At 31.9% G+C, this 16,266-nt stretch overlaps 1 protein-coding gene across 3 annotated transcripts in view; it reads left to right on the top strand.

The window, feature by feature from the left end:
• LOC134725022 (serine/threonine-protein kinase SBK1-like) overlaps positions 1–9,477 on the top strand; it is a 67,758-nt gene extending 58,281 nt beyond the window's left edge. Inside the window, exons 1-2 of one of the 3 annotated variants that reach the window (XM_063588504.1) lie at positions 5,356–5,513; positions 8,314–9,477. In XM_063588504.1, coding sequence (XP_063444574.1) covers positions 8,342–9,385 — 1,044 coding nt within the window. In that variant the 5' untranslated portion in view covers positions 5,356–5,513; positions 8,314–8,341 and the 3' untranslated portion in view covers positions 9,386–9,477. Of the gene's footprint in view, positions 1–5,355; positions 5,514–6,571; positions 6,685–8,313 lie in introns of those variants that run through there. The other 2 variants (XM_063588506.1, XM_063588505.1) reach the window with 2 other exon arrangements.
• The last annotated feature ends 6,789 nt before the right edge of the window (positions 9,478–16,266 follow it).

Genomic DNA, 16,266 nt, shown 5'->3' with positions numbered 1-16,266 from the left:
GGACCTACTGATGGTTTGACTAACAGCTATCAGTTAAAATCAATGTTGCTACATATTTCAATTAGTTAAAAGACATTGATACAGATGATTAAGCGTTTACCCTAAATAAATTGTAGAACACTAAAGTTAAACAAGTTTTAAATAAATTAAATTCAATGACTTTTTTACATTCTTAAATATTTACAGTTAAAAAATTACTAAGACAGCGGTTAGAATATCCTTGCTAAGATAGTCCTCAGAAAGCCTCTACATGTAAGCTAAGATATTATACTTTAAGTCTGTCCTAACATTAATTAATTCTTATTTGTTTAGAGAGGTCTTTCAAATACCAGGACAGTCTCGATAAACAGGCCCCAGATGTTCGGTTATCAAGTGGTGAGGGGATTACGTTTTGAGAATTAACACTTGCAGTATCTATATTTCCTTGTTAGGACATCATTAAATTTAAGACAACGCCATCCTTTAATTTCCCCAATCCCTTTTGAATTCAGTAGAAAATAATGACTGCAACCATGCATGGAAGTAAAATGAAATATATTTGTCCATGCTGCAACGATAGAATACTTTTCAAAATATCTCGTATTAGGCAAAAATTAAAGGGTGGTTGGTCAACTAAAACGTAAACAGCCAGTAATATATATATATCTAACGCCAAACGATAGAACGACAGCAGTATAAACAATTAGAGAATGAACTGTCTGGAACTAATAATGGTTCACTTGCATAACACATTTTATTTATATGTCTGATCACGAAAGAAAGAACTATTTTCATCATGGTATTAATATAAACAATTATGGACTATTTCATTGCAGTTGCTTATTTGTTCGACTTTGAATCGGAGCTTTATATTTCTCTTGGTAGCTGGAGACTTTCCTTATATATTTAATAGCTTCCTTCATTTTTAATATCGTTTGAACAAAAGAGGCCAATTAAATTGTTTTTTTTTGTTGCTATTGAAATTTATTTACGACACTTATCTAGCATGACTATTGTATCAAAGAACTCTTGTAGTAGGAGTTTAAGTTATAAATAGGTTTTCAATGGGAAAAGATTTTAAATGTCAGATTTCGAACAATAATGTTAAAATATCAAATTGTAAATTAATTGGAGTGATGTTATTGGATAGACAAAATTCAAAACTATGTTTGTGTCAATACAATTATATATATGGATTGAAAATAACTCTGTTAAAGAAGTATGTCAAGGTGAATTGTCTTATATTCTATAGTATTATTATGTAAATAAGTCATTTGAAGAAATATGTCAAGGCGATCATAATTATGATGATTTCAGTATTTACTGTAAACATTTGTTTTTGCTACAGAGCACTAAGTCTTCCTACCATTTTCTATAATTAATAGAACGACAGTATCATCCCATCAAAATGCCTTATTGCGATAAATCCCAAGTTTTCATGTTGCTGCAAGATTGTATTCAATTGAATTTCATTCTTTAGATCTTCATCTTATAACACTGGTTTAGTTTACCGCATCAAATATTTTTAAAGACCATACTGTTAACCAACTAATTTTAGCGAAATTCACGAAAAAAAAATATAAGGCGAATATGTAAGACATCGATCTTTCCTTACTTAACTACATGAAAAATCGCGAAATTAAATCGCAGCGAAAAGAGATAGCTTTAGTGAGGGGGAGGACAGGGGGTAACCTTCTCGCTTCTCCCACCCATCTTCTCCTTTCTCCTACCCCTCTTCTCCCTTTTTTTTTTTAATTTACCGGAAAAAAGAGAGATATTTTATTTTTTCATATTTTATTTTTTTCTCCAACTTTTTCTCCTTTCTCCCAGCCTTCCTCTCCTTTCTCCTACCCCCTGTCTCCTTTCTCCCACCCCCTTTCTCCTTTCTCCTAACCCCTTTCTCCCTGTCTTCCTTACCCCTGTCCTCCCCCTCTTTAGTAACTGCGAAATAAAGTATCCGCGAATAAAAATGGGCTTACAGTATTTTACTTGGTGGCAATCTCACAAAGATCATCTGCTATCGTTCTTAATATTGATTTGGTGAATCTTCAATTTCTAACATAAAATACAACAACTTTAAAGTCCTCTTTATTATACCAAATAAAAGGACGGATTTGTGAATGGTGTTGGTTTATCAGATGTATTCCTAAATTGTCTGAGAAATCCCTTTCTTTCGAGGTGCAAGCAAAATTTGCTGTTGTTAATTAATATTGTGTCAGGCTTTGACTTCTCAGTATAACTTACACTAATATTATTAAGTTGTGGCTTTTTCTGAACAGATCCGTACCTGTACGAAAGTTGTACGTTTCGATATTTCATATGTACATGTACAAATATATAAAAAATATCGGAACAATCTTTGATGCCTACCTTTTAATATTATTGCACCTTAAGCAATTTTGTGTTTCTTGCATTGGTCTCTTTTAAAGCTTATTATGTTTTACTTGGGGATAATTTTGACCTTGACATGATACATAAAGACACTTTTCATCATTTGAAATACATTTGTAAGCATCTATTAAATTACTATTGATATTATAGTTTTTAATTAAAATATAAATAAAGTCTAAGCAGGGATTTTCATTTTGAGACGTTTATTATGCGTAACAAATAATTTAATAATGATTAACTTTAACATTCTTATGACTTTATCAGATATCTAATTGATTTATCTTTCATCTTAGTATAAAGACCTTTCTTTGACCTATAATGGTTTACTTTTACAAATTATGACTTGGATGGAGAGTTGTCTCATTGGCTCTCATACCACATCTTCTTATACCTAAGTACATGCTAATTAATAAATGTCCTTGCTTTTACCATAACTCACAGCGTTGCTCCCAATGAAAGGATGCTTATACTTAGCAAATATACCTATACACTTAGAAAAGTTTAATCCTTCCGAAGTCATGTGTTAAGAAATGTGTTTTACATAAGTAGGATCAAGTATGGATTAAAGAACTGCGTGTTTTAACCATTTGTGGTAGATGAAATGACAAAATATGTAAATGAACTACTGCAAGATATTTTAAAGCATGAAATAAAACAGAAGATTAATTAACTGTTTACAGATCATAAGTGAAATCCTAAAGCTTCAATAAGTTAAGAAAGATTTAAAACGTATACACCAGTAACAATCAATACTTGAATTAAATTCATTGCAAAAATCAAGATGTTATAAACAATAATGAAAAGAGACTGAGTGCAAAAAACAATTTGTATCAGGGAAAAAAATCTTTTCTTTTTCATGCATATTCATTATAAATGTACAGTAGTTGTCGTCTGTTTATGTAATTTATACGTGTTTCTCGTTTCTCGTTTTTTATATAGATTAGACCGTTGGTTTTCCCGTTTGAATGGTTTTACACTAGTAATTTTGGGGCCCTTTATAGCTTGTTGTTCAGTGTGATCCAACTGAAGGCTCCGTGTTGAAGGCCTTACATTGACCTATAATGGTTTACCTTTTTTTTTTTTTAATTGTTATTTGGATGGAGAGTTGCCTCATTGGCACTCACACTACATCTTCCTATATCTATGTACACGTTATGCGTCAATTGTGAAATTTACAATGTAGCAAATTCAAAATCATCTGTTCAATCAATGTTCATATTACGAATCTTGATGTAAATTATATGAAGCATGATAAATTTTATTTAAAACTTTTTTTAAAGATTTTTTTAAGAAATGAAATGATAACCTTAAATAGAAAACTGGAAATTTTGAAACATTATAAAGAACTTGTGTCAGATATGATGATTGTTCCTCAAATAAAAAGTGCAAGCATCTGAACAGAATAATTAGGAATTCAATATAATGAGGGAAATGATTTCATATTGTATTTCATGAAAACTCTTGAGGATACATGTATCTCATCTTGAAGTTCTTATCATGAACTGAAGTCGTGTAAAACATATGTTACTCCTTGCATACATAATGTGTTATATTATGTTAAGTAGAAATTTATGTTTTGCTACTCAATAGTAAGAAAGAAACAACTAAAAACATCAAGTCGAAGAAAAAGTCGGACAAACTCATTGTAAAAATACATGCAATAAAGTTGGAGAAGAATATTCAGCCCCTTATTATACAACATATATATAACTTTTAAGATCTAGGAACGAATTCTACCGCCATCGCTACCCCCTCCCCAAATCCAAACACCCCCAAACCGGAAACGACCGTGGCCATAAATCATCCGAAAGGTCAGTAAGTTTTATTTTATGTTATCACTCAGTTTAAAAAGGGTAAAATCCAAAATTTCCTTATTTCTTAAAATGGAAAGTAAATCAGCTCTATAGTGTCCGTCTTAGCGTAGATTATAGTATTGAGTTGGACCGAGTTGAAGGAAAATATCACTCCGGTTCACATATTCTTCATAGTTTTAAGAGCCAATGGTCAAAAAAGGAAAGTCAAATAACCATCTTTAAATGTGCAAACTTTTTCAAGATTAACCAGGTTGCGATGCTTCAAAAGACTTAACTAACTAGCCTTAATTAAAGCTCCAAATCTTTAAATGATAGTTAGATGATTGACAATTATTTTTTTAATTCAAATCCACATTTTTGCCGAGTTGCATAATATATTGTTCATGTCCTGAGTGCAGCTTAAAGTACTTTTAACAAGTCACATTAAACAAATAGGCAACCTCGAAATTATTCAAGTAGCCATAATTCAGTATGTTTTGATGCATAAGCCACTTATTAAAAACGTTTACGACATTTTCCTAATCATTGGGGTAAATGTGATCTCCGTAACTGCAGTTACGTAATCCAAAGATGGTGGACGATGATTCTGGTCAATTTTTCTTTTGTCAATTTTGTAATTATAACTTCTGTATTTCATGTCATTTTGAACGTATAACTTGATTTGAAACTGAAATACTAATGGTTTTTGTAATCTTTCAACCCTATACGGAGAAAACATGCAGCCATCTAAAATATCGTGATGATATGGGTAACTGCAGTATATAAATTTTCAATGATAAACCGTGCCTACTGATTCAACCAGAATCCTGTATATGCATATCAAATATAACTTTGTAAAAGTTCAACGTGCGTGAAAAAATATAAAGTAAAAACCGATAATTCAGTTGTATTCTTCAACCTTGAAAAAAATGCATTGAACACAAATCTAAGATTCAGTTTCTTCTGTCTAATACAAAAATAATGATTTTCTCAAGTTAAATAACATGGTAATTATTACACATTATGTCAATCTAAACAAGATTGGCTGTTTGACATTTTAAAAAAATCTTTCATCCCTTTTCCAATAGATTTTCTACATACTAATACAAGCTGTCGTAGTGTAACATCAGGCTCAGAGATAAACTATTTTTCTAATAAAACTATTAGCCTGTACAGAGATTAACAATAAGAAATCGACTTTCTATTCCATCAATATGATAAAGTTGTTTTCGGTATTGCAGTTCGTGTGAAGTCCTGGGAAGTTATGGCGTAGGTTTTATTTCTGCTGGATAATTATTCATCATCATTAGATGTAATACGGTGTATTTACAAGTCAAATCACTTTTCCAGGTAAGGACTTTTGTTTGATTTATATCCATCTTTCCTGTTGACGGGAAACATCTCTAAGGTATTGCTAACACTCCTTGGTCGGAATATAGTTCTGGAAAGTATTCGGAACACTTCAATATTTGGAATATCAGTTAATTGTCAATAATTCTCATAACGTAAGTCATTATTTTCCATTTTTGACAAATTGATTTTAGAATATTTTTTTTTATTGTAGCGTCATCTTATTTTTTTCTTTCGGTGTATCTTTATTTTTATTCCATCGGCTAAATGTTAATGTTACTTTTATAAGAAAAGGACCGTCAAAGTTCTCATATTTTAAAATAAAAGTATTAAGTGAAAACAGTAAGAAAATTTCTAAACTATCAACAACTCTTAATCTGAAGGTCAACTTATTGGTAAAATATTGCCAATGATAAAAGGTATGCTAGTTTGCTAGTATGCTAGTACATATTTTTGTTAAGGGACCAGCTGAGGTCTTCCTCTGGTGCGAGATTTTCATTAAGTCTCCGGCATTGGTTTCCTTCTGTTGATGTTCATTCTTGGTCTTGATCAGGTTGTTGTCTCTTTGACACATTCCCCATATTCATTCTCAATTTTATGGAAAGCATCAACAAGTTTCCGCTACGTGAACTTTTGCGAGCAACATTTCTTTGACCATGACTCCAAATAAATATCTTATTAGATTATTTCCGCTTGTGGTGCTGTAACTTTGTTATGAATAATATCAATAGTTGTATTTAAGTGGACATAATCAATACACAACAATAATAGTTTTAAAAGTAGATACTTCGTTTATCCATAATTATTTATATTTATTGAAGTTATTTACAAAAGTAACGTAAATCAAAAACTATGTTTTTTTTTTCTAAATATGGATCATCAAAACTCGAATCGATTTTATCACTTCGGAAGCCATATGCCCTTCGTCACGTCACGTAGTTGTGAAAATGATGACGTTTCGTTAAGACTATGTCATCGAGGATAAGTAGGTTGCCTAAGCATATATAGTCAGCGAAGGGATAGTAACTGTCATATCAAATCTGGCATCAAATCAGTAAGGTAGTTACGGAATATAGGAAGTAAATCATTATCATTGGGAACTAAGCGTAATCATTAATAATACTTCAGTATTGGAATATTATATATTATTGAAAAATTATTATACCATAAGGTAAGCAAATATTTATAAATTATGAAATGCATTTATGCAACATGTACTTAAAAAAACACTATTTTTAAGCGTCAACAACTGTAAATATTGATACTTGCTACTGAGTGTTAATATTATATACATGCACTGCATATAAAAAAAATGTTAATATTAAATGCTTTTCAATTTAAAAAAAAAAATACATTGTAATTTGAATTCTAAATAAAGCATGGTAATTGTTTTCATAACCTCGTAACCTGATAACAGTTACATAACATTTCATTGAAGTTAGGCAAAGATGTAAACAGATTTTTAAGAGAAGAACTGTACAGGACTGACGCAACCAAGTGTTTTTTTGTAAAATTTAGATAAAAATTCAAATACCTTCGATCTTGTTTTATCATATTTTTTTTCTATTTTAAAACAAAGCTTTTATGTTAATTACAAATTTACTTCCAAAAAAATCTAAAACAGAAACATATTTGTAGATAGTAAAAAAAACTGCAGTTTATAAGTATTAAAAAATTACTTAACGTAAAATAAACAAACTTATGAGAATCAAAGAAGCTGAAAATGTGTTCTAATATTCTAATTTAAGTTACTTTGGACATTTTGCATTATAGAATTGAGAAATATATACCAAGGTCATTAAAACAAGTATAAAAATAAGTGTAAGTACAAACATTACCTACACAACAGATGGTTAAACGTTTTATTTCGTTGCATAACTAATTGCTAGTTTCTAGATTTGTAATTGGTGGTAATGTAAAAATACACAAAGCACACGGTGATGTTTATCATTTTGATATATTCGTATTGTTTAATCTTTGATTTGCTATTGGGTGTTTATGTTTTTTTAATTTTGTTCCTTGGCAGAATATTGGAATTTGCCTTTACATGGGAATGAGGAATAATGCAAATTAGGCAATGATTTTTTTTTACTCTTAATTATTATAGCCTAGACAAAAGAAGGGTCGATGCGAAACCATAGATTATACTGTACTATAATGGTGAATATAGAAAGATTTTTAACCATAAATTTCGAATAAATTGATTCAAGAATCTCTATAAAAACAAGTCCAGGGATGAAGAAAGATTTTCATATTTTGAAATAATGCAATGTCCTATATCAAATTTTTATATTCAAATGAATAGAATATATATAGTGCTCTTAACCTTTAAAAACAGACTGATACATTTATTGAATCGAACATGCACTTCACCACAATAATCTTGATAGATTAATCACTGATCATAGTTTACAAAGCATTCATCTCTAGAAATAATTACCTGAATCTAATTGATACCTGACGTCACAGCAGTTTACCGTCTTTAGATTAAAGCTACTAGAAAAGTATTTATAGACATTTTTATTGTTTTCTTATCTTTTCCTTTTATCTGATATTCGATTTGCTCCGAGAAAACAACTGACAGTGTAACATAATATATTTTCAATTCTTTCACTATGACGTGAAAATGTTTCATCAATAGGTTGTAATCATTGATTTTGATTGTAATACATTGCATTTGGGATTGATAGCTACAGCTGCTGCACATATATACATATGTAGATATACACCAACGCAAACATGAACATGTCAAATAAAAAGTGAATAAAAAGTTATAACATGTTTTTTTATTTTATTTCAGATGTGAAGCTTAGAAAAAGATTATAACGATGAGTAACAACACTTCGAACATTCCAAGATCGCCGAGATTAAGTACACCAGATAATCTCCTTCAATTATGTTTACGAGATCATTACGATATTTTGCGAGAACTTGGAAGAGGAACATACGGTAAAGTTGTTTTGGCTAAATGTAGAGAAACTGGAACTAATATTGCCCTGAAAATCCTTCCAAAGACGCACGTTAAACTGAAGGAATTTCAAAGGGAATTTAACCTTAGCTACTTTCTATCGCCTCATACTAATATTGTTGACACTTACAATGTTGCATTTGAAACCAGAGTTTCGTATGTGTTCGTACAGGAATTTGCGCCTTTCGGTGACCTTTTTGATCTCATTTCGCCACAGGAAGGAATGTCAGAAAAAGACTCGAAAACCGTAATGAAACAAATTTCGTCTGCGCTCGACTTCATGCACAGTAAGCAACTGGTACATCGAGACATCAAACCAGAAAACATTCTTGTGTTTGAAAAAGACTTCAGTAAAGTAAAGCTTATGGATTTCGGCATGTCGAGAAAAGAAGGTACAATAGTGCGAAAAGTTAATGGATCCATTCCATACACACCGCCAGAAGTTTGTGATGCCGTCCGAAACGAAAGCATCAGTGTTTCTTCTTCCGGTGATATGTTTGCATACGGGGTATTGCTCTTCTGTATGTTGACGGGGAATTTTCCGTGGGAAAATGCAGACATTAGTGACATTTACTATAACGAATTTATTCAATGGCAACGACGAAAAACGACCAAAATTCCATCCCAATGGCGTAAATTCACCCCTCGTTTAATGAGGTTCTTTAGGAAGGCACTTGACTGTAAACCGGAAAGACGTTGTGAGGTGAAGGACATAAGTAAATACATTAACGACAATTGGTTACGCCAAACCAAAACATCAAATGACAGTGATTTTGAAGATGACGTCACGGATAGTGATCACATGGACAAATTAACAAACATTCTACAAGACCACGGAATTGAAACGAAAGTAGATAAACGACTGCGGGAGCGGAGAATTTCCGAATGGTTGCTACAATCATAATATAACAATACATCCCTCACCAAAGAGCTTTCATTAAAGTATATATTCATAAAATTTATTTCAAAATAAACAGATATTTGTCATATTTTAAATGGCTTTTTTTCATTTTGATAAAAAGAAATAGAGGTATAAGTCTAATGAACAGCAACCCAACAGCATCAAAAACTCAAACGAATTCATGAATTTCACGAGTAAACACAAAGTTTTATGACCGCACACTAATCTTTTCAGTTAAGACTGTTAGCATATTCAGAGCATACATTTCTATTTATTGGAAATGGTTGAAGTTTCTAAAAGAGGCAACCCCGGCATTTGTTAACTAATTTTTGAAATTAAGTTTTGTCTACTTTGCTATGATTTAGATCGCAGTCATCTTGAACTGTACATGCATGCATGGATTGAACTCAACATTTTACAATCTACACGTATTGCTGTGTGTTTGTTTCTACTACACAGGCTAGAGGTAGATGGGTAAGGGTTGAAATTTCACAAAATATGTTGAACACCGCATTATGGTTGCATCTGTCTTGAGCCAGGAGCCTATGAGCTTTGTTAGTTTTGTATGTACTTCATAATTTTAGATCATTTATATGTTTTGGAGTTTAAAGGTGTGACTTCAATTTTTACTTATTTAGAACACATTTTTGTACAAGGGCCAGAAGAAGCCCGCCTACGGTGCGTGATTTTCTAGCTGTGTAGAATACCTATTGGTAGTCTAGGGCTGCACTTTTGTCGGGGTGTTGTCTCTTTGACACATTCCCTAAATCAATTCTCAAATTCATTTGTGAAATATGGGTTAGTTAATATATGAAAGCATAGCTACATGTATGAATGTAAATTTTGGATACTACAATATAAGGCAGCAATACTAAATCAACGACACAGAAACAAACATTTAGGTGTCAAGTTCAATGTGTGAAGTCACCTATGGCTATAGCAAAGCAGAATATTACTTTTAATGGTCATCGTTGTCTCTTGCTTGCCTTTTTATATTGTTTGTTCGTTGTCTTATACGTACATATGACCGTTGTTTTCTTGAATTGTTTCACATATAACCATGCCGATGCTTTTTATAGCTTAGTATACGGTATAAGTTGCTAATTGTTGAAGGTCATTCTGTGCCATTTTCATGTTTGTAGTTGTTAACATCTTTGTTCTTTGGTTTTATGTGAAAAGTTGTATCATAGCCACATTATATAAAAAACATAGTGTACTTACAATACGTCAAGCACTAACTCGATAATGGTCCAGCGGAACCCAGTGTCTCTCCTGCAACTGATGTCATAATACAGAGAAAAAAAACTAAAAATAAAAATTTTCATCAGTGTTCTTTTATCTTAATGAGTAAAAGGTTCAGATTCGGTACAGGCTTCGTAAAATTCGATGAAGTTTATACATTGTTTTGATGTCGTCAAATTTGTGAATAAATTAACCAACGAAAATATATATTTTTTATAATAACTTCCTGTTTATTGAAAGAATTATTTTTATTCTGTTTGAGTTAAGGTTACATTTTTAGAAAACCCCTCCGGAGCAACGATGACGATCACTTAATAATCAAATTAAAAGTTATCAATACACCTAGACATGTTATAGGACATAAAACATACATGATATTTATCTGCGAGTTTGTTTTTGTACTAAGTTGTTTTAATTTCAGTTGCAATACAAATCTAATCTTAGCTGATCTCAAATCTAGACATTGCATTATAAACTACGTCTTTAATGGCCATATTAAGTTTCCCTATGTATTAGTTGCTGATGTTAGTCTGAGGTTTAAAGTGCTTTTATGGACGCTTGAGAGTGTGGCAACTGTGGAATTGTTTTTCCTCACGCAATTGAAAAACTTTGTAATAACCAGATGAGCATTTAATAACCTCAGAATAAGGTTATAAGACTTAAAAACACGCTATACGCTAAACTTTCTTCAATTTCATTTCTAAACTATACCACATCCCTTATTATTTCTATAGGACCTTTGATTGCCATATTATCTTTTAAGTTTCTATACTAATGCTAAATAATAAATACATTAATCAAATTTAATCGGATGCAAAAATTGATTTTTCATATGTATTTCATTTTACATTTAACAAAGCGGTCATGCATGTAGGTATTATGATTTACTTATAGGAAGTACACCACTAATTCATGGTCCCATTGCTTTCTATGTTAAATTCCTCCGTTTCAAGCGCAGATGGCAGTTAGGTCCGCTGCTGTATGCCCTGAGGTAATCGGTGCCCTCAGGTAATCGTGGCAATAGTGCCCATATGCGTAGTAATAACATGATCTAAAAATAGAATAAACTATAAATACATCATTGTACTTTCTATTTCGACTGACAGTATATGTGCGAGAAATAGGAGAAAACAAGAACACATACAATATTTTACAATAAGTAACGACAAATAATTCACGAAAAAATCCAAATATTTGGTTTATTTGTGATCATTGCAACGTGAACAGATATTCATTTAGTGAAACGTAAATGACTTAAAATAATTAAAAAGAAAACACTTTTATAATAATAGTTGTCAAAAACTGGTTTCATAGAGATTAATGTAAATAAATCTTCATACAATTTGATTTTCGAGGGGAAGGAGGGGGGTGTGGGTGGCTATGGATTTTGTTCCTTCGGCGAAAGAATATATTTTTTGGAGACAGGTCGAAAACATTTTTTTCTTTCATTTCAATTTTAGCATTACATATAGTGGCAGAACAATTAGAAACAAACTAAAAAAACCAAACATAGCCCCCCCCCTCTGAAAATGAAATGATTGCTGCCTAAGTTTCGTGAATGTCCTGTTGAAACTTTGACTATTATTGTGTTTGGTAATATATGACACTTTCATACGGACAGATTACGCATATATTGATTTTGGTTACTTCTTTTAAAGTAACATAAGTAGAAAATGATAACATTTAATAGATGGGTTATTAAAATCAGCCCATCTTGTTCGACTGCATGAGGGGCAGTGGCGGATCCATTCATTAAAAAAAAAGGGGGGAGTCCCCAATCCAGAACACAAGGAGGGGGTTCCAACTATATGTTCCCATTCAAATGCATTGATCTCCAAAAAAAAAGGGTTCCTATCACCAGAACACCCCTGGATCCGCCACTGAGCTGTTACAAAAAAATATCGCTATAAACTGTCACGGCATTATTTGAATTTAAGTGTACTGCATGCATCTTGCACAGTAAGATTAGCATTTTAACACTAATGCAAAATTGTTAAATAATTACCACTTTCGTTGGTTTTTTCTTATCTTTGTTTGACATGTATTTTATTTAAAGCTTCTTTGTGTACCATTCTTTGTTTATTCGAAAGGGGTAGTAGATATATACAATTAAAATAGAAGAACATAGATAACGATATGTATGCGTTCAATAATAATACATATAAAAAAGAAGCTGTGGTATAAATCCCAATGAGACAACTGTCCCAAAAAGGATACAGAAATTAACAACTATAGGTCACCGTACGGCCTTCAACAATGAGCAAAGTCCATATCGCATTGCCATCTATAAAAGGTTCAGAAATAACAATGAAATCCAATTCAAACGAGAAAACTACCGGCCTTAATTATATAAAACAAATGAAAAAAAACAAATATGTAGCACATACTAGTAAACAAACGACAACCACTGAATTACAGGCTCCTGACTTGGGGCAGGCACAAACGTTTGTTTTTTTCTCTCATAAAAGTTGTACAAACAATCGATATGTGAAAAGTATTCCATCAATTATATCAAAGTAGAAATAATCATAAATCTTAATCATTTAAGCAAAGCATACACTAATTATAGATCCGTATTTTACTCGATTGGCTTTAAAATAGTTAATAATATATGACACTAACATATGGACAGATTACGCATATATTGATTTTGGTTACTTCTTTTAAAGTAACATAAGTAGAAAAGGATAACATTTAATAGATAGGTTATTGAAAATCAGTCCATCTTGTCCGACTGCATGAGGGGCAGTGGCGGATCCATCCATTTAAAAAAGGGGGGTTCCCAATCCAGGACACAAGGAGGGGGTTCCAACTATATGTTTCCATTCAAATGCATTGATCTCCAAAAAAAAAGGGTTTCCTATACCCAGAACACCCCTGGACCCGCCACTGTCCATTGTTCAACTACTAAATTGTCTGTTTTACTTACTAGTACACTTGGTACAATAAAAAACCTGATAATAAATTGTTCAAATAAGGCCTTTGAAAATAGTGGAATTAATTACTTTTGAAGTGTCAAAAACTCGTTGGAAGTACTTGATAAATTGCATGCATATATTGGTGATTTTAAATATGTTCAAAGTTTTGATTTTTCTACCCTACATACCACTTTGCCTCATATTCTTATTAAGAAAAAAATCACATCCCTAATTTAAAAAGTCTGAATGCGAGTACATATGTTCAAACTCTTTGCGATCATTTTTTAGTTGCAATAAACAAAAGAACTATGTCAATTCGACATGATTTGATACTATTTATGCGGTTGAATTTTTATTTGATAACATTTTTGTTCGCTTTAGAGATTCCGTATATCGTCAAGTTATTGGAATTCAAATGGGGACTAACTGCGATCCAATTATTGCGGACCTGTGGTTGTATTGTTATAAGTTACAATTTATGACTTAAATTAGCAAAGACCCATCAAAACAATATTTGATACAAAAATTTAACAATACTTTTAGATATTTGGATGATATATTGGCTCTCAATAATAACGACTTCCGTATGTATACTAAAGAAATATATCCTGTAGAACTTACTTTAATTAAAGCTAATTATAACAATGACCACTGCCCTTTCCTCGATCTTGATATCTATATCATAAACGGGAAGATTAATACAAAAATTGTTGATAAGAGAGATGTTTTTTTCATTTCCTATTGTTAATTATCCATTTGTAGATGGTTACGTTCCCTTGTCATCATCTTATGGTGTTTATATATCTCAACTTCTTTTCGTGTATGTAACAACGTATTAGATTTTAGCGAGAGAAATTTATGTATTACTAATAAATTATTACACCAGGGTTTTCGATATCACAAAACATTTACTAAATTTTATCATCGGTATAAGGAAATAATTCGTAAATATAACTCAACATGCAGACATCTTATACGTTCAGGTATTTCACATCCATTTTTTTATGGAAATATTCTATATAAATTAAAAAAAATGTCAGTATTTTCCTCAGAAACAAAACCTTTAAATAGACTTATTAAAAAGGGATATAGTTACGATACTGTTGTCAGGTCATTAAAGATTGCATATTTTGGCTTTAATATTGATTCACTGATAGAGTCTTTGAATCGGAACTAAACACATCTATTTCTAAAAAAAAACAGTTGTTGGCATGACACGGGTTATGTTCTTCTCATATAATTTATGATAGTATGATACTATTGTGCCTGATATTCATATGATGAACACATAATCTTTCAATCAGTTTAATTGAGGTCTGGAGCTGACATGTAAGTTAACTGCTAGTAGTCTGTTGTTATTTATGTACTATTGTCATTTTATTTATCTTCTTTTGTAACATCTTTTGACATCGGACTCGGACTTCTCTTGAACTGAATTATAATGTGCGTATTGTTATGCTTTTACTTTTCTACACTGGCTAGATGTATAGGGGGAGGGTTGAGATCTCATAAACATGTTTAACCCCGCCCCAATTTTGCGCATGTCCCAGGTCAGGAGCCTCTGGCCTTTGTTAGGCTTGTATGATTTTAAATTTTAGTTTCTTGTATATAATTCGGAGTTTAGTATGACTTCTATTATCACTGAACTATTATACATATTTTTAGGGGCCAGCTGAAGGACACCTACAGCTGCGGGAATTCTCGCTACATTGGAGACCCATTGGTTGCCTTCGGCTGTTGTCTGCTCTATGGTCGGATGGTTGTCGTTTTGACATATTCACCATTTCCTTTCTCAATTTTAATAACTATGTTTCTGATCTAATTTTGTATTCTATAAACGGCATCTATATATTTACACTTCAAATCTACAACTCTCAGTCTATGGCTACACGTGGTGATCTTATCTATATCCATGCATAATATTCATTAGCTGTGTATGAGTATCAACACCGTATCATACGCGATGATGACCAGCCAGTACACACTGTAAGGATTTTATTCACCAGTATTAAAAAAGAAACATTGCAGTACGAACAGTAATCTATTTTTTTTCATTTGACATTACTTTAAAAGTAACGTAGTTACAAGCACAGGTTATATAGTATATAACTGCTTTTTTAAAATGTTAATTGTCTTAATCAATCTTATTTGAGAGATGTTGGATATTTTCAAGGAAAAAGCTCACATCTCCAGTGGACTTTTGTACATGGTCAGATAACCTTAGGTCATCTCTAAATTACTGTGTATTTCCTGTATCTCAGATCATATCTATGATTGCTCACATGGTGAGGTTACCTCAGGTCACCTCTGTATGATTGAACATTGTGAGGTTACCTAATATTACCTCTGTATTGCTGTACATGGAGAGGTTACTCTGTATTACTGCACATACTCGTATTACGACACTTTGTATAAACTTTACAAAACACTTTTTTTTCAGTTTTCCTCAGGGCACTTCTGCATTTCTATACATGGCCAAGTGCACATGTTAACTAATGTCATTTCTTAACTACTGTATATAAATATGTAACCTCAGAATACCTCTGTATGTTAGAATATGGTGAAGTTACCTAAGGTCACAACTTCATGGTCATTGTAACAGCTGCATGTTACCACAGATAAACTTTGCAAAACACTAATTTTCTACAAACCTCAGGTTACCACAATTGAATGTTCATAACTCCCTTCGTCAGCTTAGTCAGTCCAGATTACACCTATGTTCTT

Source organism: Mytilus trossulus, chromosome 7 (assembly GCF_036588685.1).
Source record: "Mytilus trossulus isolate FHL-02 chromosome 7, PNRI_Mtr1.1.1.hap1, whole genome shotgun sequence".
Lineage (NCBI taxonomy): Eukaryota > Metazoa > Mollusca > Bivalvia > Mytilida > Mytilidae > Mytilus > Mytilus trossulus.
The sequence above is the reverse complement of the archived record's forward strand: the minus strand, read 5'-3'. Positions and strand labels throughout refer to the sequence as shown.